The sequence below is a fragment of the Mauremys reevesii genome, linkage group 12, assembly GCF_016161935.1.
Source record: "Mauremys reevesii isolate NIE-2019 linkage group 12, ASM1616193v1, whole genome shotgun sequence".
NCBI lineage: Eukaryota > Metazoa > Chordata > Testudines > Geoemydidae > Mauremys > Mauremys reevesii.
This window is the reverse complement of record NC_052634.1, coordinates 789,423-814,711: the sequence shown is the minus strand read 5'-3', so window position 1 is coordinate 814,711 and position 25,289 is coordinate 789,423. Positions and strand designations below refer to the sequence as shown.

The window sequence follows — 25,289 nt, the reverse complement described above, 5'->3', positions numbered from 1 at the left end:
GTTTAGGTCAACCCCTTCCTCAGGTCTCCTCAGTAGCCCAGTGGGTAGGCTCTGGGCTTAGTCTTTGGGAGACAGGGGTTTAAATCTGCCCTGGTCCCTGTGCCAGCCGCTTTCAGGAATAGGGCTGGGTGTGCTTGCCTGTTGAAGCTCTTCCACTTTAGTTAAATGTGCTCTGGGCGAGGCTCCCGGCAACTCTCTCTCTCTCTCTCTCTCTCGTCCAGTGGTTAGGATACTAGCATGGGTTGTGGGAAATCCTAGTTCAAATCCCCCAGCTGCTTCTTCAGCAGGGATTTGCACAGGGATTTCCTGCCTCCTAGGCGACTGTCCTTTGCGGTGGGCCATCCTTGTCTGAACCCCCTCTCTTTCTCAAGAGGCCATTGTCTTCTTGGGACTGAGAGGGGATTTGGACAGGGATTGCTCACCAGTGACTCTCCCCCAGGAGGTGGCAGCCCCCAGTTCACACCCCTCAAAAGAGCAGGGGAGTGCCCTGGGGTCTGCCACAACCTGGGCGTGTATCCTGATCACGGTGGATGAGGGGGGGGGGGGTTACTGCTCAGCAGCAAAAGCCCCCTTAATTAAAAGAGAAAGAGGCCCTGTGACAGGCCTCTTGCTCAGCTAGGAGGGGTCTCCTCTCACCCACCAGAGGCCCTCCTGTCCCACACAGCAGGGCATTGAACCAGGGTCACCCACAATCCAAGCGAGCACCCTAACCCCCATACCATAGAGGGACTTGAGAGCTTCCCTTGCTCCGGTTAATATATAGTTAAAGTGAGACGCTTGAGCGGTAAGAGATTGAGACACCCCTCCCATCTCAGGGGAGGGATTTCAACTAACACCTTGTCACATCTGGGATAAGTGCCCAAGCCACAGGACTACAGAAGGAATCGCACAGAGCCATTGGCCCAATTCTCATGTCATATTTACTGAATGTGGCCTACCTTCAACAGAAAGGACTGAGGGAGACCCCACAGCCCACTAGCCAGGCACTTAGACCATTGGGTTGAGAGGTAGGTAATCACCCTTCAAATCCCGTCTCAGCCAGCATAAAGGGGATTTGAACTGGTACCTGCCGCTTCTTAAACAAAGGCATCCAAACCACCAGACCACAGAGGAACTCACGGTGTAACAGTGGCCCAGTGACTGTTTAACTACCTATTGACATTGGCCCACCTTCAATAGGAAACACTGAGGGAGCCAGCCCATTGGACTACCTCCTAGCCCAGCACTTAGAGCATTGACCTGCCAGGTAAGAGACCAAGGTTTGAATCCCGTCTCGGGCAGCATAAAGGGGATTTGAACCCCAGCATCCCACAGGCCAGCCACAACCCCAACCATTAGACCACACAAGCTTGCTTGCCAGTGTTGCGACCCAATGAATATGTAATGAAAATGGAACAATTACAGCAGAAAAATTGGACGCAGATGCCACCACCAGGCCCCAATAAGAACCCCTCTTAGTCCAGCAGCTGCATGTTCACTTTGCAGACAGCTGTTCAGGTCCCTTCTCAGCAAGCTGAGACAGGAGTTGAACCCACATCATCCACATGCTGGGTAAGGACCCAAGCCACTGGACTACCGAGGGATTCATGGGGAGAGCTCTTTCCCAACTGCTCTTTAATGGAAGTGGCCCAGCCTCAGGCTGCCACAAAGAGCAACCCAGCTCCTACTATCCCTTCCTGGGGCTCACACTTGCGACAATGCAGAGCCCTACTGAAATCCCGCCTCATCGGGCAGGGAGAAGGAAATTGAACCAGCGTCTTCCCCTCCCCGGTACCAAAGGATTCTTGCCAGCCACGGCCAGGAACCCCGCAGGTGACTAAACCGTTTCTTTTGAGCTTGTTCGGTACCTGCAAATACCCCACAAAACAGCTGAGGAGAGAGGGGGAAGGAGGCTGAGGCCTGTCATGTAACTTTCAGCCTAGTGGTGTTAGGGTCCTCCCCTGTGATTGTGGGAGGGGGCCCTGGTCTCATTTCAGCGTGGACGAGCCATGCCGAAGCGAGGAGGTGCCAGAGCTCTATAAAAGGTGTGAAGTGACTAAGGACGTGTTAGTTACCCCTGCATGTAGCACACAAGGCGGGTGACCCGAGGACACGACTACCAAACATGAAACCAAACCAAAGGCCGCACGGCTTCCCACAACGCACGGTCGGCCCGTGGAGCTCGTCGCCAGTTGACGGGGTGAAGGCCAAACTGTAAGCGGAGGGTGGAAACGAATGAGTGACTCTGTGGAGAATAGCTCCACCAAAGCTATTAGCCAAGAGCGTCAGGGACGCAGCCCGGTGCTCCGGGCGTCTTGAGCCCACAGGGCTGCCAGAGGGTGGGCGTAGCTCACCGGCTCATTGCCCTCTTCTGGTCATTGCCGTTGAAGCATCCGCCCCCGTGGGAAGAGCAGCAACCGGGCCGGAAGGCTCATTGGCTCGGCCCCAGTCTGGCCGTTCTTACGGGCGTCATTCCCCCCTGGCCTGCCGGGAAGGGATTTGAAAAGGGCTCACCTACCGCCCTGGGGAGTGCCCCAATCCTGGGTCCCGGGCTGCTCAACGGTGCCTGTTGAAGCTGTTCTACTTGATTTAAATAGCACCGGGGTGGGGTGAGGTGAAACGCGAGGCTCCCTCTCTAATCCAGCGGTTGGGCTTCTCCTGGGGGCTGTGAGAGCTGCTGGTTCAAATCACCCTTTCTGCTACCCCTCGAAAGGGGTGTGCGGGAAGAGAAACCTGCTGCGGCAGCCCAGGTCTGTGTCTGGTTCTACAGCTAGAGCGATGGAGGCTGTGCCCCTTGCATTACAGAGCAACTGGGAAAGGTGTTTGCTATCAACCTCTCCGTAGTCCAGTGGCTTGGGGCTTTACCCGGCATGTGGATGATGCAGGTTCAACTCCTTTCTCAGCTGGCTGAGAAGGGACTTGAAGAGCCGTTTCCTGCCTCCAAAGTGAACATGCAGCTGCTGAGCTAAGAGAGGCTCTCATTGAGGCCTGCTGGTGGCATCTGTGTCCAATTTTTCTGCCGTAATTGTTCTATTCTTCATTACATATTCATTGGGTCGCAACTCTAGCAAGCAAGCTTGTGTGGTCTAGTGGTTTGGGGTTGTGGCTGTCCTGTGGGAAACTGGGGTTCAAATCTCCTTTATGCTGCCTGAGACGGGATTTGAACCTTGGTCTCTTACCTGGCAAGTGAACGGCCTAAGTGCTGGGCTAGGCAGTATTCTGCCCCTGGGGCTCCCTTGCTCTTGTCTGTTGAAGCTGCTGCTCTTTCATTACATACTCATTGGGCCAAAGCACAAACAAGCAGCCCTGTGTGGTCTAGCGGTTGGGGTTGTGGCTGGCCTGTGGGATGCTGGGGTTCAAATCCCCTTTATGCTGCCCGAGACGGGATTCAAACCTTGGTCTCTTACCTGGCAGGTCAATGCTCTAAGTGCTGGGCTAGGAGGTATTGCAATGGGCTGGCTCTCTCAGTGTATCCTATTGAAGGGGGGGCCCATGTCATTAGGTAATTAAACAGTCACTGGGCAGCTCTTGCAGCATGAGTCTCTCTGTGGTCCAGTGGTTTGGCTCCCTGCCTTTAGAAGGGGGCCGGTGGGGGTTCCAATCCCCTTTATGCTGGCTGAGCCGGGATTTGAAGGGTGATTGCCTACCTCTTAACCCAACGGCCTAAGTGCCTGGCTAGGAGGTAGTGGGCTGCGGGGTCTCCCTCAGTCCTTTCTGTTGAAGGTAGGCCACATTCAGTAAATATGACATGAGAACTGGCCCAGTTGCCCTGCGTGATTCCTGCTGTAGTCCTGTGGCTTGGGCACTTATCCCAAAAGTGACAAGGTGCCGGTTCAAATCCCTCCTCTGAAATGGGAGGGGAGTCTCAATCTCTTACCGCTCAAGCATCCCACTTTACCTATAGATTAACCGGAGCCAAGTAAACTCTCAAGTCCCTCTATGGTACGGGGGTTACGGTGCGTGCTTGCACTGGGGGCTGAGCCCGGTTCAGATCCCTTCAAAGTAGGTTGGGGCAGGTGTCTCAATCTCTTACTGCTCAAGCGTTCCACTTTAACTATATATTAACCGGAGCCAGGTAAGCTCTTGTGTCTCTCTATGGTACAGGGGTTAGGGTGCTCGCTTGCACTGGGGGCTGACCCCGGTTCAGATCCCTTCAAAGTAGGTTGGGGCACGTGTCTCAATCTCTTACTGCTCAAGCGTTCCACTTTAACTATATATTAACCGGAGCCAGGTAAGCTCTTGTGTTCCTCTGTGGTACGGGGGTTAGGGTGCTCGCTTGGATTGTGAGTCACCTGGGTTCTAAACCCGGCTCAGGAGAGCCTTTGATGAGTGAGAGGGAGACCTCTCCTAAGTGAGCAAGAGGCCAGTGGCAGAGTAGGAGGGCCTGGTAGAGAGAGAGGAAGACGAGCAGAGCAATAATAGGTCAGGGGCAGGGCAATATTAGGCCAGTAGGAGGGCCTGGAGTAAGAGAGAGGAAGATGAGCAGAGCAATAATAAGGCAGGAGGGCCTAGGGGGTGGGGCTAGAGAGAGGAAGCAGAGCAATAATAGGCCAGTGGCAGCATAGGAGGGCCTGGGGGGAGAGAGAGGAAGATGAGCAGAGCAATAATAGGTAAGTGGCAGGGCAATAATAGGGCAGGAGGTGAGAGGCAGGGCAGGAGGGCCTGGGGGGAGTAAGAGGAAGGGAGGGAGACCCCCCCAGGCAGAGAAAGAGGTGAGAGGCAGGGCAGCCTGGGGGGGAGAGAGAGAAGACTGCAGCAGAAGCATCCTCTCCCTATAGAGATAAGAGCAGCTCTATAGGGAGAGGATGCTGCTCTCCCCCCCCCCCAGGCTGCCCTGCCTCTCACCTCTTTCTCTGCCTGGGGGGGTCTCCCTCCCGTCCTCTTACTCCCCCCAGGCCCTCCTGCCCTGCCTCTCACCTCCTGCCCTATTATTGCCCTGCCACTTACCTATTATTGCTCTGCCACTTACCTATTATTGCTCTGCTTCCTCTCTCTAGCCCCACCCCCTAGGCCCTCCTGCCTTATTATTGCTCTGCTCATCTTCCTCTCTCTTACTCCAGGCCCTCCTACTGGCCTAATATTGCCCTGCCACATTATTGCTCTGCTCATCTTCCTCTCTCTTACTCCAGGCCCTCCTACTGGCCTATTATTGCTCTGCTCATCTTCCTCTTTCTCTACCAGGCCCTCCTGCTCTGCCACTGGCTTCTTGCTCACTTAGGAGAGGTCTCCCTCTCACTCATCAAATGCTCTCCTGAGCCAGGTTTAGAACCCAGGTGACTCACAATCCAAGCGAGCACCCTAACCCCCATACCATAGAGGGACACAACAGCTTAACTGGCTCCGATTAATATATAGTTAAAGTGGAACACTTGAGCAGTAAGAGATTGAGACACCCACCGCAACCTACTCTGAAGGGATCTGAACCGGGGTCAGCCCCTACACAAGCGTGCACCCTAGCCCCTGTACCACAGAGGAACACAAGAGCTTACCTGGCTCCGGTTAATATATAGTTAAAGTGGAACACTTGAGCAGTAAGAGATTGAGACGCCCGCCCCAATCTACTCTGAAGGGATCTGAACCGGGGTCAGCCCCCAGTGCAAGCGAGCACCCTAACCCCCGTACCACAGAGGAACACAAAAGCTTACCTGGCTCCGGTTAATATATAGTTAAAGTGGAACGCTTGAGCAGTAAGAGATTGAGACGCCCGCCCCGTCTCAACCTACTCTGAAGTGATCTGAACTGGAGTCAGCCCCCAGTACAAGCATGCACCCTAACCCCCGTACCGCAGAGGGACTTGAGAATTTACTTGGCTCTGGTTAATCTATAGTTAAAGTGGGACGCTTGAGCGGTAAGAGATTGAGACTCCCCTCCTATTTCAGGGGAGGGATTTGAACCGGCACCTTATCATTGCTGGGGTAAGTGCCCAAACCACAGGACTACAGCAGGAATCACATAGAACAACTGGGCCAGTTCTCATGTCATATTTACTGAATGTGGCCTACCTTCAACAGAAAGGACTGAGGGAGACCCCGCAGCCCACTACCTCCTAGCCAGGCACTTAGGCCGTTGGGTTAAGAGGTAGGCAATCACCCTTCAAATCCCGGCTCAGCCAGCATAAAGGGGATTGGCACCCCCACCTGCCCCCTTCTAAAGGCAAGGAGCCAAACCACTGGACCACAGAGAGACTCAGGCTGCAAGAGCTGCCCAGTGACTGTTTAATTACCTAATGACATGGCCCCCCCCCCCCTTCAATAGGATACACTGACAGAGCCAGCCCATTGCAATACCTCCTAGCCCAGCACTTAGAGCATTTGTGCACTGTGGCTGTGAGAGCCCCGGCCGCCGCAGGGAAGGTTTGTTGGGCTCCCGTGCGTGCAGCTGTGACAGGGATGAGTGCAGCAGCAGACTATCGAACAGGGCGGAGACTCTGGGTGGGAGCAGAAATGTTTCAACTATCTGCAAATTACAGCGACGATGTTTGTGAGTAAATATAGTTCGAAGGGGTGCTGCGTTAGGCATTCAATAGCCCATCGTTAGATGAAGGGGTTACATTGACAGCACGTGGCTATCCTTTGGTATTCACACGACACCTTCATACAACATGCTCTACAGCCATTCCACTAAGCGTCATTACTGTTCTATAAGGAGTTCGCATGTATTATTACTGAAATTATATTTGTACCGTGTGTGCTTTAGGCTTATGTCTCTGGCTGAGCAGAGGATATCGTAAATATATGTTTTATAATTAGAGGGTGGGGATCTTGTCATCTGTATAACTTAATAAAAATAGCAGACAGAAAAAACTTCTCAGATCAGTCTATTCTACAAATAATGACAAATATTTTGATGCAATACATGGTACAAACAGGCTCTGACTGTCGTGTGACTACAGACTTGCTTTAACCAAAGGTAAAAGAGTACAGGAACTTGCATAAAGCTGATCGCCCGGGGCTAAATGTTTCCCAAACCTTCCAAAACAGTACGATTTGTGTTTAGAAGACTGACGGTTTTGGTCAAAATTAAACTACGCGTCTGAGTTACGGCCCTTCTTGTGATTTTCAGATGTTTTCAAATTTGGTGCCCGGTCCCATTTAAACATTGTATGACATAGAAAAAATGCGCCGCTTCCAGAATCTACCGACACCACAGTTATGACCTCCACAAATGTGCTTAGCACGGTAGCGATGAAGTTTTTCTAGCTGATAAGTTACCCCGTATCGCCCGAAATGGGTCCGGGCTGGTAGACTACATGTCAGGAGCCAGAGTTTTACAGCATGGCACTTCTCTGAGTAGTGGACGAAGTAGCACCGGCTAGTGCCAAGGAGTTACTCTCCTTTGCTTTTGGAGGCCAAGCTGCAATAAATTGCTACATTTATTGTATAGATGCTGAGCTGGGTGAAGTTTTTTCCCATTGGCCAGGCCTTTAGGAAGTGCTTTCATAAAGCTAAACTCATTAGGAAAAAGGGTTAAATCCAAATAAGAGTTTGAAACCTGATTTACTGTTGCTTTCCCAGGAAAAGGTCTATTGCACAGGAGTAAACACAAGGCTATTTAATTTTCACAAGGGCTGCTGCTCTCCTCTCTGTGTTCTGGAACAAGGCTCGGATTAAACTCTTTACCTCAGTGGGGGAGAATTCAGCTGCGAGGGGCCCTTTGCCGTCCGCCCACCTGGAAGAGAAGAAAAGGCAATCGTTCGCCTGAGCTGTACAACGACACGTTAATACCGATATCTATTTCTACCACCGCTCTTCTGACCCCTTTAATGAAACCGGTGCAGTTCTCTGGATCTTGCTCTCCCCAACCAGTCCTACACCCCTGAATATTTCAACTCTGCTTAGTTTACAAGCACAGTTCTCGCCTGCATAACTTCCTCTCGCTCCAGTGATATGAAGTTTGGGTATTGTTACAGCTAATTCTACGGCAAGGAGCCACTGCCTGCTCCGACAGCTTCAAATGTATCTGATTACTGACCTGCTAACCACCTGTCCGCTATTAAAACAGTCATATTGATAAAGCGACCGATGGAACAGCAGGACCTGCTTTTGGGGGTTTTCACTACAGACAGGGCTCTCTCTGCTTTGCATCTAGCTCAAAATAAACTTACAGCCCACTCTGCATGTATTTACTGGGTCCGACCAAGTCTTGGGACTGCAAGGCCTGGGGTGGAACCAGAGCATTCCGAAATATCTCCACTTGTTCCGACAGCAGCTGTAAGCAGCTCACAGTGCAGGCTGTGACAGAGCTCTTTGATACAGGGGAGAAGTTGATTTTTCTGTTTGCTCTCCACACGCTTTGGGCCTCTAAGCGTATGAGATCAATAGAAATATTTTCTTTCGAATCGGAGAAATGAGCTGTTTTCCTGGCAATTTTCTTTTAAAAACAAAAAACCTCCCCCTGCATTGTCTTACAGTCAAATACTTCAGGGTGTTGCTGCACAGTCCTGATATTGACTAGAAACAGACCATGGAAAAAAGAAACTGACTTGTGTTCCCTCTGCTCCCATACAGTAAAGACACTTCCAGCGATGAGCTGGTGAGAGAGAGAATAACTTTCACAAGGCCCTGCTGTTAGTTACAACTGATCTACGGAAACTTAGTGGGGGTTTTAGGCATTTTTTGTAAACTCAGGGTCTCCCCTTTAATCTAATGTCCCCTGTAGCTTCTGTTCCTTGTTCCTCTCCTTCCTGTGCTTTTGTCTTTCTGGGGGACGGAGGCAGGCCGAGATCTGAAGACCCCAAGCTGGTTGGAGGAGCACCGGTGTGCTCTGGCTGTGGTGTATGGATGCACGGGTGAGTGTTTGTGCCTGCAAGATCCCAGCTGTCTCACCTACCTTTCCCACAGGGAGCAGGGCCCTCTAGGCCTTTTGGAGTATTTTTCCATCCCTCTGTATTTAGGTGCATGTTGTGCTGCTGATTGCCCTGCCTCTGTGCCTCTCAGCTCTGCGCCGTCCAAAGCAGAGGGAGACGGCTTGCGTTTCTGATTTCCTGCCTCTGGAAGGCTCTTGCTGCAGAGAACAGAGCTGTTAACTTTCTCCCAGGACCTGTACTAGATCTAGAATGGCAGGGGTATTTTAAACCCACCTCCGTTCCCATCCCCCTATAAACATTGTCCTGGGAATCAGGAAGGAATGTACCCATTGGCCAGCAGTGACCAAAGGGGCAGGTTAAAATAATATAATATAAATATATAGGTTGGTGGTAGCCAGGATGACAGAGCTGATGAGCCAACACCCTGCTCTGCTCTAGCCTCTCCTTGGAGGTCCACCCAGGCTTTTGTCCATTTGCTCCCATTACCTTGATGATCTGATAAATCCAGTCCAGGAATTCGGCCACCTTGGTGTAAACCCCAGGGTAGTTGGGTTCAGCACACCCCGTGCCCCAGCTCACGATACCCACTAGGCGCCAGGTGAGTTCATCTTGGCAAACCAGCGGCCCCCCGCTGTCTCCCTGCAAGACAGACGAGTGTCACGGTGGGGCAGGGCTTCCGTGAAGCTAGCAGGTGGGTTATGCACCGTAGGGCTGCTCCTGCCCTGTGGGCCCTGTCAGCCTTGCGAGAGGCTGAAATGCGGGAAGGGGCAGAGCTGAGCTGCCTGCTGCCGGTACGTCCCCTTGGCATGCAGATTGCTAAACCCCAGCTCTGTTACATCGCTTCAGTGCTCATGATTTTCCTCTCCCTCAGTCAGAGGATCTCAAAGCACTTTCCTGGCCATTTTCAATCCACGCACCCCGGCGACACAGCACCAGCTCTTCAAAGGCGTTTGAATAAATGGGAGTTAATCAGCAAAATACCTTTGTGAATTCTGGGCCAAATGCTGTACAGGACTTTCCCCGGGGCTCTTCCTCCCTCCTGTTTAGGCAGCCGTGTTGCAGCAGGAAGAGAACTGAACCATGCTGGGTGGGGCCCCTTCTTCCCCGGGGTCAATGCTGCTAGAAGGTGCTCAAGGAGCAGAAGCTGGGGCTTGCAGACAGCTCGCAGAAGGGTCCTGGGCCCCGTGGAGGGTTCTTCCTCTGCACTGCTTCACTGATGCCCCGGGGTGCAGTACCACAGCCCAGGAATGAAACCCAACAGCCTGAGGCTAACTTTGTGCTATGGGGCCTGATACATCCCTAACTACCGGACCAAAGATGCTGCTCTCGACGGGCCAGGTGAACAAATGGAGTCAGATTCCCAGCTCCAATCCAAACCCACAGGAGTTAGGCGCCTCGCTCCGTTTGTGACTCTGCGCCTAGCTCCCCCCAAGGAGCTGCTGTATAGCTTCACCCCAACAGTCTGCTCCATTCAGTGCCCGTCTCCAGCTGGGACTAGTGGCAGTGCAGAAGATGGGGCTAAATGCCTGTAATCAACAGTAATGCAGTAGCCCATCTTTAGCAACCTTTGCTTCTGACTACAGGATGATAGGCTGTGCCCATCTGTCCTAGAGCCAAAGGACTGTAAGTGGAGGATGGAGGGCGTGGAGCGACCCTGCATCGTCCGTCACTAAGGGCAGCTGCTAAGGAGGTGGGATTTATAACTTTCGAGTGAAAGAAAAAGCAGCTCGCTGCAGCTTGTACGCTGGTGCCGCGGGGCGGCTGCCCTCTCTGTGGAAAGCTTTCGTGGGTGAATACCCACTTCTTCGGCATCCGAAGAAGTGGGTATTCACCCACGAAAGCTCATGCTGCAAAACATCTGTTAGTCTATAAGGTGCCACAGGATTCTTTGCTGCTTCTACAGAACCAGACTAACACGGCTACCCCTCTGATATCTGTGGAAAGGAGCATTCACCTAACCCATGGGGGTGGCTGCCCTTCTACATTCCAGTGGCCTGCTGTTCCCCAGGACGAAGGCGCCTGTGCGTTAGCTCCAAGCAGACCCCTGCCGTGCCCCCAGCCCCGCCTCTGACACCCCCTCCCCGGCTGAGGAAGGGTCTGATCCATCCCCGCCAGGCCCCCGCCCCGACACCCACCGCCTCTCACTAGCTCTGCACAGGGCACCGCGCCCCCGCACCGCGCCCCTGCTCTGCCCCAAGCCCTTCACACGCCTTGTGCTGCACGGGCCCGCTCCGCTAAGAGCCGAGCGCCCCCCTGCATTTACATGGGGAGCCACGTGTCAGACACCGTGTGGGATCCGGCCCCCGGTGAGCAGCTCACACTGCTGGGAAAGCGAGTCCGCCCGCGCCTCGCTCCGGGACTCCCACTCCCCCGAACGTGAGCGAGGCCCGGGCGGGACTACAACTCCCAGAGTGCACCACGCAGGGCGGGCCTACGAGCCGCGGCGTGGGACAAAACCCATTTAGAACGTTTTGCTCTTTCCCCGCCATTCTATTGGTCCGCAGCCGCCGAGCGAGTGAACGAGCTCCCCGTCTGATTGGTCCGGTGCCGCGGGGCGGGGAATATAAACCGGGCCCCTGGAACTGTTGCCTCTCGGCCGGGGAGGAGCCGGGGGCTGGCGCTGGCGCTGGCACTGGAACGCGCCGCGAAGGCGGTAAATGGGGCGGACGGGGGAAGGGTTCGGTCCGGGGGAGCCGCGAGCCGGCTGTGGGTGGATTGGCCCGGGGGGTCGGGAGAAGGATCTGGAGGGGCTCGGTCCGGGGCGCGGGGCTGGGGCCGCGGGGCGGGGAGGAGAGGAGTCTCTTGGTGGGGAGTCTCTTGGTGGGGGCTGGTGGGGCGGGGAGAGGGAGCCTCTCGGTCCGGGGCGCGGGGCTGGGGCCGCGGGGCGGGGGGAGGAGAGGGAGTCTCTTGGTGGGGTGGGTGGGGGGGGGGGGGCTGGGGCCGCGGGGAGGAGAGGAGTCTCTTGGTGGGGAGTCTCTTGGTGGGGGCTGGTGGGGCGGGGGGGGGGAGAGGGAGCCTCTCGGTCCGGGGCGCGGGGCTGGTGCCGCGGGGCGGGGGGAGGAGAGGGAGTCTCTCGGGCAGGGCCGCTGGGCGGGGGGGAGTCTCTCGGGCTGGGGAGGTGGCAGCTGCCAAGGGGAAAGGTCCCTTTGGAGGGTTCTGACAAGCTGCCTGTGAAGGGGGGGAAGCGCTTTGCACCTGCCCTCACCCGCTCCAGAGGCTGGGCCCAGCCAGGCCTGCTCCTGCTTTGCATCCGGGACACCCACACTCCCCTGTGCTCTTTGCAGTGACCTGGATGTTCGCTGCCTTGGGAAATGGATCTGACTTGCTGTGTGACCTTCCAGACCAACTTTACTTTCCTGTCAATTTCTCACTTTTTTTTAGAAAAAGCAAAAACAAGGGGAATAAATGGTTTTCAAGGGTCTCTGGTTTTCCAATAAAAGCTTCCACTTAATCACAAGTGTTGGATTTTTCTTTTGGGGAAATGGGGGTGGGACAGAAGCTTGTAGCAAAACTTCAAACTTGCTATAGTGTAGGGCTTCTCTGGTTGCTTATGAGGTTCTGCGTTTGAGGTTTTGGAGCTTGATTTAAAATTTCTCCCAGCTGCTTGGCCAACCTCCCTGAGCACATGATCCCCCTGGATCTTCAGCAAGGGCCAGGGAAGCCATGTTCTGAGATCAAACTCTAGCGCAGTGATACTCAGACTGCAGCTTGCAAGCAGCTCTTTGCAGCGCCTGTTAAAACACTGATGCGTTTCCTATATTCATTTGCACAAACTCAGGGATGTTGCTGGAAACATAGAAACTAAAGATTTCCCATGTCCTACTGTTTAAATATGAAACTATAGTAAAAGAAACAATGAATTCACATGACTGAGGCATGTTTGGGTTAATGGTTGCTGATTTGGCTTCTGTACCACTGAGGTCTGAGTATTGCTGCTCTAGAGCTAAACTTTTGAGGCTATTGGTATGCCCTAAAAGTGAAGAATGCAGAGTTCTCCACAGGTAACTTTTACTTGCTTGTTGACCTCAGCCTCTCTAAGGGATGGCAATGAACTGAGCCATGGGCTGAGGGGACCCCAGAGCAGTGTAGCTTGAGGGACTTGTCAAGGAGTAGTGCCATGCTGAGCCAAGAGCGGAGGCCTCCTACCAGTAAATGGACCTTTCTAAAGAGTCAGACTGGACTACACCTAATTAAGTACAAGGCTGCAGGAGTTGGAAGCCTCAGGCTTGAACTAGGTCTGTTTGGTTGTAGAAATCAGATCTACTGCAACTATCTAAATGATGGCAGAGCCCTCTCCCAGAGTGATCTACGATAGCGAGTAACTGTTCTGTCTGCCGCCAGCTCTGGTGTTCCTGAAATTAAATGTCTGCTCTTCAGTGCAGAAACATTGTGGTTTGTTCCCTACTGTTGTGGCAGCACAAACACCCTGTTTGGGTGCAGAATAAATGATCCCAACACACACTCCTGGCCCCACCTTTTGCTCCTCCACCCAGTGGGAAAGCTGGGAGATCCAGGTGTCCTCCTCCAGCTGGCCCAAGTGTGCCAGCACTGCAGCCAACAGTGAGGGAGATGGGGGCACCTGTGGGGACGCAGGACTGGATCACTAGCCACTTTCTCAACAGTGGCCCACCACTGTGTAGCACCATGTGTTTAAAAGGCTGGAGTTCCCCTTGCCCTTCCCCAGCACTGCTCAACTTCAGGTACTTCTCCAGCTCCTGACCCACAGCCCCCTTATCAGGGTCAACTGGGCCCTAACTGAGCTGACTCCAGCTGTGTAGCATCCAGAAACATATGAAAGGAAAAAGTTATTTTCATGTTTTGTCAGCAGAGTTAAGACTCACATCTTTAGCTCATACCCAATCCATATCACTTTCTGTTAAAATAATAGCTAATTGTTGTTCAGAAGGCTCACAGGTAAGGCCCTTAGCAGCTCTCAGAAACTGCTAATGGTAAGAATTCACTATCTGCAGCAACAAGTGCAACTTTGCTTTAAAAAAGGCCATGGGATGTAGCTGATTTCTACAGAGGAATTAGCTTCATCTCATTGCAGTGCTACAAGTAGCAGCACATCCCTATAGTTTGCAGTTTTATGTGTGTGAAAATGCTAGCTGTAGGAGGGTGCTACCCACAGCAGCAAGAGGTCCAACTTTTGCTTGAAAGAAAAAAAAAAAAAGCCCATCTGATATAGCTGATTCGTACAGATAGCAGTCTTACATGCCAGTGCTGTGAGAAACTGCTGCCTGTAGGAATTGGCTTCCTCATATGGCAGTGCTACAGGTAGTACATCCCTATACTTTGCAGTTTCATACAGGTCTGTGAAAATGCTCACTGTAGGACTGTGCCACCTGTAGCAGGGGAAGGTCAAACTTTGCTTAAAAAAAAGGTATTTCAAGCAGTCTCACTTGTAAAACCAACCTGATAGCTTTCTTTAACAGGGTAAAAAGCCTCCATGCAGTAGATGTGGTACATCTTGCCTTTAGTAAGGCTTTTGATACTGTCTTCCATGACCTTCTCATAAACAAATGATGCAAATGAAACCTAGATGGGCATAACAAGTGGGGTTCTCCAGGGATCAGTTCTGGATGTTTCTTTTCAACATCTTTAATGACTGACAGATAACAGCTTTCGAGTTGTACAAAGGAAGTAGCATCTTTCCCCAGAAGCGGTTTCTTACACTCTATAGGTATCACTGACTGCTGCAGCGAGCACATCTCTACACGCAGCCGTTTCCCGTACGCTCTAGTGCAAGAAACTGCTCGCTGGAGGCATTTGCTACATCAGGCCCCAGTTTAATACAATAGCAGCTTCGAACTCTCGACAAGCCCCGGAACGTGCTGCCGGTAGCACAGTCCTACGAGGAGCAGCGTCCTTCGCTACAGGGGCAGCCACGCGGACCCAGCGCCCGGTCACACCCCCGGCCGCCTCCTCATCAGCGGGCCGACACCGCGCGGCACCACGGGAAAGTGAGTCCGCCCGCCCCCTACTGCGGGACTCCGATTCCCAGAGTGCATCACGCAGGGCGGGCCTACGAGCCGCGACGTGGGACAAACCTATTTAGAACGTTTTGCTCTTTCCCCGCCATTCTATTGGTCCGCAGCCACCGAGCGAGTGAACGAGCCCCCCGTCTGATTGGTCCGCTGCCGCGGGGCGGGGAATATAAACCGGGGCCCCGGGATTGCTGCCTCTCGGCCGGGGGGAGTCGGGGGCTGGCGCTGGGCCGCGCCGCGAAGCGAAGGCGGTAAGTGGGGCGGACGGGGGAGAGGCCCGGGCCGAGAGAGCCGCGGGCCGGCTGTGGCTGGAGCGGCCCGGGGGTTGCGGGGAGGGGGAGCGGGGGGAGAAGGGGCAGCGCTCGGGCAGGGGCGCTGGACTGGGGGCGGGGGAAGGGGGGGGGGAGAAGGGGCAGCGCTCGGGCAGGGGCGCTGGACTGGGGGCGGGGGGGGAGAAAGGGCAGCTCTCAGGCAGGGGCGCTGGGCTGGTGCTGGGGGAGCTCCTGCACCAGGGTGTTGGGCTGGTGCCATATGGGGGGGGTCGGGGCTTGCTCCTCCACTGGGGCCTGCTGGGGAGGTGGCAGCTGCCAAGGGGAAAGGCCCCTTTGGAGGCTTCTGAAAAGCTGCCTGTGAAGGGGGGAAGCGCTTTGCACCTGCCCTTACCTGCTCCAGAGGCTGGGCCCAGCCAGGCCTGCTCCTGCTTTGCATCCGGGACACCCACACTCCCCTGTGCTCTTTGCAGTGACCTGGATGTTCTCTTCCTTTCCTCTGACCTGGAGGGGAAATGGATCTGAGTTACCGTGTGACCTTCCAGACCAACTTTACTTTCCTGTCAATTTCTCACTTTGTTCAAAAAAGCAAAAACAAGGGGAATAAATGGTTTTCAAGGGTCTTTGGTTTTCCAATAAAAGCTTCTAGTTAATCACAAGTGTTGGATTTTTCTTTTGGGGAAATGGGGGTGGGACAGAAGCTTGTAGCAAAACTTACACCCTGTGCCAGTGTGGGGCTTCTCCCATAGCTTCTGAGCTGGAGGTTTTGGAGCTTGATTAAACATTCTTCCCAGCTGCTTGGCCAGCCTCCCTAAGAACACTAGCCCCTTGGTTCTCTGGCAAGTGTCAGGGAAGCCATGTTCTGAGCCACCAAACTCTAGAGCAGATATACTCTGCAACTCGGCAGCTGCAAGTAGCTCTTAAATTTGTCTTTTGCAGCACCTATTAAAATGGTCTTTAAGCAATCAGAATGCTTTTCCTATATTAATTTGTGCAAAGCTGCTGATGTGAACAGCCTAAAAACTAAAGATTTCCTACATCAGTTTAAATATGGAGCTGTACTAAATGAAACAATTATGTCACATGCCTGTGGCACTTTGGGGTTATGATTGCTAATTGGGCTCTTGAACCAGGGAGGTCTGAGTCGTACTACTCTAAAGCTAAACTTTTGAGGTTATAGGTATCCCTAACAGTAAAGGATGCAGGAAAGCTTTGTGATAGCAAAGACCTGGGCTATAGCGACCCCAGAGCTTGAGAGACTTGTCAAAGAGTTGAGCAAGGAGCCTGGGCCTGCTAGCAGTAAGTGGAGCTCTTGGCAGTCAGACTGGACCACATCTAATTAAGTATGAGGCTGCAGGAGTGGGAAGCCTCAGCGTTGAGCTACCTCTGTCTGGTCGTAGAAGTCAGCTCTCTAAAGGGCGGCAGAGCCCTCTACCCAAGGGATCTCCTAGGATCACCCCTGGCTGGTCTCCCTCTCCCCCCAGCTCTGCTGGGCCCGGTGTAGCGCAAACTGTCTGCGCCTCGGAGCAGAAACTCGGTGGTTTGTCCCCTACCATTGTGGCAACACAAACACCCCCTTTGGGTGCAGTATAAAGGACCCACCTTCAGCTCCTCGAGCCGGCACAAGCGCGCCAGCACCGCAGCCGGCAGCGTGGGGGACCCCTCGCTCCGGGACTCCAATTCCCCGGAACGTTTCTGAGGCGGCCCGGGCGGGACTACAACTCCCAGAGTGCATCACGCTGGGCGGGCCTACGAGCCGCGACGTGGGACAAACCCATTTAGAACGTTTCGCTCTTTCCCTGCCATTCTATTGGTCCGCAGCCGCTGAACAAGGGAACAAGCCCCCCGTCTGATTGGTCCGCTGCCGCGGGGCGGGGAATATAAACCGGGCCCCCGGAATTGCTGCCTCTCGGCCAGGAGGAACCGGGGGCTGGCGCTGGGCCGGGTCGCGCAGGTGGTAAGTGGGGCGGACGGGGAAGCTGCGGGCCGGCTGCGGCTGGAGCGGCCCGGGGGCTGCGGGGCGGGGGCGGGGTGCACTAGGCTGGCGGGGGAGCTCGGGGCTGGTGGTGGGGCTCGGGGGATACTGGGCTGGCGGGGAGCTCAGGAGCACTAGGCTGGTGGGGGCTCGGATGGGGATACTGGGCTGGAGGCAGGGCCCAGGGTGCATTGGGGTGGTAGGGGGCTCGGGGGAGGGGTGCACTGGGCTGTGGGGGGGAGCTCGGGGAGCACTAGGCTGGCGGCGGGGGCTCGGTGGGGGATACTGGGCTGGAGGCAGGGCCCAGGGTGCATTGGGGTGTACTGGTGGGGGGGGGGTCGGGGGACATCCTCTTACATTAGCACTTGCTGGGGAGCTGGCAGCTGCAAAGGGCCTTTTGAAAACCTGCCTGTGAAGGGGAAGCCCTTTGCACCTGCCCTTACCTGCTCCAGAGGCTGGGCCCAGCTAGGTGGTCTACTGCTTTGTATCAGACTCCCACACTCACCTGTCTTCTTTGCAGGAAGGGGCAGTGACCTGAATGTTTGCTTCCTTTCCTCTTGCCTGGAGGAGATGAGATCTCTGGGGGATCTTGCTGGGAAATGCATCTGAGTTACTGTGTGACCTTCTAGACAAACTTTACTTTCCTGTCAATTTCTCACTTTGTTAGAAAAAGCAAAAACAAGGGGAATAAATGGTTTTCTGGGGTCTCTGGTTTTCCAATAAAAGCTTCCACTTAATCACAATTGTGTTGGATTTTTCTTTTGGGGAGGGGGGTGGGAGAGAAACTTGTAGAAAACTTGGAACCTGCTGTAGGGTGGGTTCTCCCATTGCTTATGAGGTTCTGAGTTGGAGGTTTTGGCAGTGGATTTAAAATCCCTCACAGTTGCTTGGCCAACCCTCCCTAAGAACACTATCCCCCTGGTTCTCCAGCAAGGCTCAGGGAAACCAGGTGCTGAGACCTCACCTGGTAGAGCAGGTATAGTTTGATCACAACTTGGAAGCTGCAAGTAGCTCTTTAATTAGCCTCCTGTAGCTCTTTGCAGCACCACTTAAAACACTGATTTAATTGACCACTCAATGCTCTTACTATATTCATTTGCACAAAGCCATTGATGGTGCTCTAAACATAGAACAACTAAAGATTTTCCCATCCCATACTGTTTAAATATGAAGCTATAGTAAATGAAACAACAAATTCACACCACTGGGGCTTTTTTGGGGTAATGATTGCTAATTTGGCTCCTGAATCACTGGGACCTGAGTATTGCTACTGTACAACTAGGCCTTTGAGGCTATTTGTATATTCTAAAAGTGAAGGATGGAGGATTCTTTGCAGGTAACCTGTACATGCTGGTTGACCTCAGCCTCTCACAGGGAGGGCAGAGAACTGAGCCATGGGCTAATAGGACCCCAGAGAAGGGGTGGGGGAGACTTGCCAGAGCACTGGAGCTTGAGAGACTTGTCAAGTAGTAATAGATGGTTGAGCACAGAGCATAGGCCTGCTGCCCTGCAAGGCCATCACGGTAATAAATGGCTGCTGGCTCCACTAAATGGACTTTCCCAAAGATTCAGACTGGACTACACCTAATTACATATGAGGCTGCAGGAGTTGGAAGCCTCAGGGTTGAACTACCTCAGTGTGCTAGTAGAAATCAGCTCTACTGCAACTATCTAAACAGCTGCAGAGCCCTTTACCACAGTGATCTCCTAGGATAACCACTAGCTGTTCTCCCTCTCCCACCAGCTCTGGTGTAGCTAAAATTAAGTACCTCCTCTTCAGAGCAGAAACACTGTGCTGTGTCCCTTTCCATTGTGGCAACAACCAAACACCATGTTTGGCTGCAGTATAAATGAATGTGTACCCACCTTCTGGATTTTTCGTGTAAGTGGCAAAGCCTGTACTGTGCCACATGCTTATTAACACTGCTGCAGAGAAACATGCCTGAAGTTGGCTCAGCTAGGATTCAGGAGGGCCAGCTGCAAGAGGCCTGTACCTCAGTAATCCAAAACTATGACATCTTAGAGCCAAGGCCCATGTGAACTGCCAGCACTGGCCTGATCCTCTCTGCAGAACTTACTGAAAGGGAGAATAGGCCCTGCACCTTTGTGGTAAAGAGAGAAATATAGCTAACATTCCCCCTTCTTCAGACTGACACCTCTCTGGGAGGTGAAGCAACACAGCTGTGGAGGAAAAGATTGCATTATAACCTGCTGCTGTAGTCCTCTGCTCACACACACACAAACAACAGGAGCTAATCCATTAACCAGTGTGAAATAATGTGATGACCATTTCCAGATAATTTGTTCCTTTCATCTTCTACCATAACTTCAGTGGAGGTGCTTGTAGTAATATTTAGCCTTTCTAAGCCTGTGATTCTATACCTGGATGCAGAAAAAGGCTGATAAACTGACTTTCAAAAGTAGTGAGACCTACCAAGTCTTTAACCTGCATTTTATCTGCTTCCCCCACACTTCTATCAGTAAAGCAATAATACGCAGCTGGTGGGAGTGTATTTTTCAGGTGGAGTGGGAGCTGAATGGGGGATTAGCTAAACAGACACAGCTGACCACTGCCTAGACTCTGCACAGATTGTAGCTGTATCACAGACTGGCAATTTTTTCCTGCAGACTTCAGTACAATTAAATACTAGAAACAACTCAAAGGAAACCTAGGATCAGGGAGTGGTAATGGGGGTACTGTTTGGCTGATGGAATAATATTTGAGCTAATCACAACAAGGAACATATGATTGAGATAATACTCTTGGCAATCTCTCATTTTATAAAATAGCAGCAAAGGAAACAGATTAACCCACTTTCCATGCTCTGTTATACAACTGCAGAGAACTCTCATGAGAACAGCTGTCAGTTTCCCTCCTCTGCATTTCTGCTTTTGCAATGGGTGCAGGAGAGGTATAGCCTTAATCTGAACAGCTGCCTGTGACCTTGCTGCATTTACCAGACTGAGTGTGCAGAGATGCCAAGTATCTCAGACAGTACAAGTAGTAGCAGGCAAGCCCAGCTGCTTTGCCTTCCCACACTGCTTGGATGGGTAAGGCACCAGTCTTAATGCTGCAGTCAGCCAATTTCCCACTTGCTTTGGTCATGTAAGATTTTATCAGCAGGTATCTTTATTGTCTCCCCTGAACTTTCATGAAATAACTTGTAGGAGATCATCTCCCATCCCTGTATTCTAGCACCATGATCACCCCCAGCTGAAGAACAGTCTACAGGCCTAGCTGCAAAGAAATAGCGAGGTTCTTGCAGACAAAGTTGGGCATCTGATGGCCTTCACTGTTGGCTTTATACATTTGGCCTGAACAACCAGATTGTTGTTAAACAAGATGAAAACTATAACCTCCTTCCCACTGATAAGATAAGATCAAGGACGTGCAGAGGCTGGTGGCAGATGGAAGGGGCAATACAGATAAATTTGCTCCTTTTTAATTCAGTGGAGGGGGGAAATCCTGTTGCTATTAATAGATGGAGGGAAATGCTAGAAGATGTTTCCAATGGGTCTTGGAGGTTGGGAATTGGGGTCGCACACAGAGTTGATCACAAGCACATTTGCAATGCTGGTGAAAGGTGTCAGATTGTCGTGCTGGAGCCTAACAGGTTCTGGTTATTCCTAGAATGCTGCACCCTGCACAGCAGCTACAGCCCTGCTTCCCATTCTCAGCCCCCTGTAGACTGAGCAGGAACCCCCGACATACGCAAACACTGACATGCACAGTGCCTAGACACACCCGCAAAACGCTGCTCTCTACGGGTTTCTCTCTCACCGGAGAAGTTCAAGGGCGCTCTGAGTTTCATCAGTGCAATGTCATAGTCGTGACTCCTGTCGTCATAGTGGGGGTGGTGGATGATTTTCTCCACCACCGCACGGGCCTGCTGTGGGACTGACATGTGGGCGATAATCCGGGCAAAGACCAGCCAGCTAGAGACCTGAGGCCGCCTGTAACTGAGCAGAGACATGTCAACGTAGTGCCCCCAAACACCACCTGAGAGTGGGGAAGGGATGGGCAGCAAAGGGTGTCTGAGAAACCTGTCCCCTCCAGGAGCTGAGCGGAGCTTTGCCTTGGGGACGAAGGGAGAGAGGGAAGGTCTTTGAGCACCAAGCCTGGGGGAGACAGCAGGCAGGAAATGGGAGGAAAGAAAGGGAAAGCAGGCAGCAGAGAGGGAAGCAGCTGACAGGAGTCATTCCCCAGGCGTGCTTCTGTCTCCGGGCTGTGAGCCCCTGCTCTGCCCAAGTCCCTGGCTCACCCCCCACAGGACATCAGGGATTCAGGGTGACCCCAGCTTTCTCCCTTTCTTTTGCCACCTGTGCTGTTCCCCATGTGAAATAAGAGAGAGAAACCCACTCTAACCCGCTCTGTGTGCTCCGAGCTAGTTCCAGGACCTCTGCCTGCCCATCCAGTCACCTAAACGAAGTCTCCTTCCCCAGCCAGCACCACTAAACCAGAGTGGAGAGAGAGCAAGAGAGAAAAGCGAGGGATGCAGGAGTCCCACCTCTCCACCTGGGCCTTCTCTGGGCTTGCCGCTTGCCCGGCCATAGCCCTGGCTCAGGGGGAGAGTTCTGGGCCACAGCTGCCTTCCCGGACAAGAAGGGGCTGCCGAGACCGTTAGGGTGTAGATACTGCGGGGGGACGGGGGCACTGATTGCACGTGCTGTTAATTACACAGTAGCTGTGCCATATGGACAGGAGGGATTTGGGAGCTGACGGTCATGTCACTGCTGCCACTGCAAGCAGACCCCAGCTATAAAATCACATGGACAAAGGGGCTGCTCCGGCAACTTGAAAAACCACCCTTTTTTTCTTGCCACTCAGCCGGCTGGGAAACTAAATCTTCCTCCCACCCAGACCAGCTGGTTTGTGCTGCCTTGTTACTGCAGGGTCGCTCAAGAGGGCTGTGCTGCCTCGCTGAGTAACGCTGGTGCTCGCAGACCACCCAACACTGGGGCTGCTGGATGGGTGAAGAACGACACAGGCTTTGCAAACGAACACCAGGACCATGCTGAGCGCAGGGCGCTCGGCGTCTAGCCGACCTGGGGCTTGTGCTAATGAACAGAGGGTCTGTAATTGCACAGAGAATGCAAGAGACCCCAGTGCAATATGAGGACAGGGGTAAGCACTTACCGGAGCACTTCAGAGCCACAATTCGCCCTGAAGCACAGCTGCTCCTGCGCAAGAATAAAATCAGGGTTTGAAATAAAGCTCTCCCAGAACTCTGCAGCCAGGAAACACAGAAATGGCCCATCACGGGGTTCTATGGCAGCTCCCCTAGGAATGGCGACTGGCCAGATGCACCCAGGATGCCCAGAAAGTGGATTCTGATAGGAATAATCATCACACCCACCAAAGGCTTTTCTCCTTCCCAGCACTTTGCAAACACGAGCTGGTGCAGGGCAGAAAGCTCACGTGTGCAATGACCCTGGTTGTGTTGCTGCGGCAGCAAAGCAGAGTTGTTCTAAGAGGGCTAGCGGGCCTGCCTGAAGGTCGGGAAGTCAGCTACCCTGTTGACACTGAGGGGATCTCTGCTCTGCAATCAGAGGTGTGATTGCAGCATGTGTAGACATACCCCAGTGCCCAGCTCAGGTACCATTAGCCGTGAAACACAGACTGTCTGGGACCCAGGGTCATTATTCTGGTGGCTAGGCTGTGCTGAAGTCCGCGCCGCCAAAGCTTTGCTGCTATAGGTACTCGCACTAACTAGATCGAAGCTAGCTCGGATATGCCCACACGTGCTGAGTGCAGTGCAGACATCCCCACTGTGTAAGCATCAAGCTGGCTTAGGTCCTATTTTAGCGTGACCCTCCCAGCAGTTGTGGCTCCTGCCCATGCAGTCGCTGTGCTATTTGTGTTCCCATTTGGCATCATTTGGTTGCCAGCTCAGATATTCTCCCTCCATCCATGTTTGCTGATCAGAGTCAATGCCAGCCCTGCAGAGCCTGGCAGTCACCTCCAGAAACATGGAGACTTTTTCTCAGACAATATAACAGTGAAGGGACCCTCTGTTCAGCCCCCCAATGCCGGTCCTGCTCTCCCCAGCTCCGTCACCCACCTGACCTGCCACACATCTTCAATGCTGCTCTTCTGGTTGGGCACAATCTGAACCAACTCTTGCGTATCGTTCACCTTGACATCTGTCAGTTCACTCCTTTGTGGTGGGCGAGTCTGTAGAAGCAACAGCAAATGTCATCACCTAAACACAGAGAGAGAGATCTGAGAGCTCACCCACATGACAGCGTTCTTATGGTCACTTCCTTTCTCCCTTCTGCATAGAACTATTGTACTCTAGTTTATACATGCTAATTCTGGCCACTGCTCACAAGAGATGAAAGGGTTACATATAATAGCCATCACCCACTGGGAGGGCTAAACCTTTACCCTGCCACGTTTCATGGAATCACAGTGCTTAACCAGGACCAAGTACAGACACACAAAAACAGGCTTCCACGCGCACAACTTGAGTTCCAGTTTTGTCTCTCTCATTTACCAGGGGCAATGCCCTGTCTGGAACTGTACAGCACACAGGGACATCTAGTGGCTAAATAATAATACTGCAAATGAACATCCCCCAGCCCTTACTTTACACTCTAACCCCAAAATCAGGAAATAGGTTTGCTTGCATCACTAAAGTATCTTTTCAGATGCTACCATCCCTTTGCTAGCCTTGCAATGTCGACGGCGTGTGAGTACAACAGGAGAAAGTAACAATACTGTGTCCTTCGCTGACACCTTCCAAGTGAGGATCTCAAAACACGCTCCAAACATGAATCAGTTCATCCTCACCTGGGAAACAGGTGACTGTTATGATCCTTGTTTGAAAGGTGGGGGAAATGAGGCACAGAGAATAGAGGTCACAAGGGAGTAGAGGTGGTACAGTTAGAACCCAGGAGTCCTGCTTCTCATTTATGCCAGAAAACCATCCTCCTGATCTCTATGGTGATGTTCAGGGGAAATGCACAGCCACAGAACAGCAGTGGAGAGGAGAACAGTGACATGATATCTGGGAGTGACTCTATAGACAGGAATGATATAAGGGCTTAACCCAACTTTCAGGGAAGCCGATGGAAAGATAATCCCACAGTCCATGATTCTGTGAGCTTGGGAAGCTCCTATGAAAGTCTCGGGAAATAAACCCAAGCTACAGGACATCTAGCGTGAGTCAAAAAATGCAGATTGTTTTTTTCCCCACAGGACAATTTTTCATTTAAAACAATATATCAGGTGAAAAATTTAAATTTGCAGTGAAAATTCCAACCCCCAAATGGTTTGATTTGGGGGTTTCCTCCCTTTTCCAGTGGCAAAATAGAAAAAGGGTGAGAAATGGGACTAGCACAATGGGACCCCATTCTCAGCTGAATCTAGGCCCCAAATAAATATCAGTAACTCTACGGTCCCTGGCTCCCAGTCCTGTGCTCTGATCACATTACTTCTGCAATATCTTCATCAAAATGGCAAATCAAAGACCTGTACCTGAGACTGGCCGACTAGGTCTATGCTGAGAGGAGCATCACTTACTGGAGGTATCCCAGCTGCCTACAGATCAGAGTCCCCAGGGAGAGATTCCACCGCTCGTGACATGCCAGGAGCCAGCCGGGCCTGCCTTCCACCTGCACTTCCAACGAGAAGTTTCCCGTGTTTATTCTGAAAGATACTAAAACCATTTTATTAAAAACGTCCTGCAAGTTTCCTTGCGACCAGCTCTTTGCAAAGGCCGAAGCTAAACACAGTAAAGTCCCAGTGACTAAGGAGGGATGAGCCCATCCCCAAATCTGGCTCTGCAGAGTGCCCCAGAAAACCTTTGGGGCTATTGCAAACCACTCCTGGACCTTTCCATGTGTTCCCCGGGCTCAGGGGGTGGCACTGCTGGGTACTGGCAAAGCATTCTGGGTAGTGCTATGCAGAGGGCTCTAGCAAGCTTCCCCTTTGCTTCAGAATCACTCCAGTGTCACAAAAACAAAGAACTTTGGGGACTGGGTTTAAAGGCAGAAGCTGAGCAGGGCGTGTTTGAGTGAAAGAAAAGCTGCAAAATGAGTTAGAGGCTGAATCCGAGACACTTACTGCTCACATAGCACTTCCCAGTCACAGATCCCTAAGCACTTTAAATAGCACCATTTAACACTATCCCCATTGCAGAGGCAGGCCCAGCTTGGTGTCACAGAGCGATTGTGGTACAGGCAAGCGTGGAACCTGCTGCCTGTCCTACACCCTGTCCAATGAACCACACAGTCTCCTGCATTCAACAAGCAATTAGTATCTCAGGGAC

The 25,289-nt window shown here is 52.6% G+C and overlaps 1 protein-coding gene and 1 long non-coding RNA gene across 2 annotated transcripts; one reads left to right on the top strand and one right to left on the bottom strand.

The window, feature by feature from the left end:
- Positions 1–6,306: 6,306 nt before the first annotated feature.
- On the bottom strand, positions 6,307–24,527 carry LOC120375724 (transmembrane protease serine 5-like). Its single transcript, XM_039496598.1, has 8 exons — positions 24,497–24,527; positions 23,084–23,191; positions 22,154–22,197; positions 20,798–20,976; positions 15,436–15,545; positions 9,272–9,424; positions 8,809–8,982; positions 6,307–7,647 (listed from the first exon to the last, which is right to left on the bottom strand). Exons 4-7 carry the CDS (start codon positions 20,919–20,921, stop codon positions 8,869–8,871), a joined length of 501 nt encoding a protein of 166 aa, XP_039352532.1. The 5' UTR covers positions 20,922–20,976; positions 22,154–22,197; positions 23,084–23,191; positions 24,497–24,527; the 3' UTR covers positions 6,307–7,647; positions 8,809–8,868.
- On the top strand, positions 16,868–17,759 carry LOC120375726. Its single transcript, XR_005586704.1, has 2 exons — positions 16,868–16,998; positions 17,537–17,759. It is a non-coding gene; the product is annotated as an uncharacterized LOC120375726 (long non-coding RNA).
- Positions 24,528–25,289: the final 762 nt, after the last annotated feature.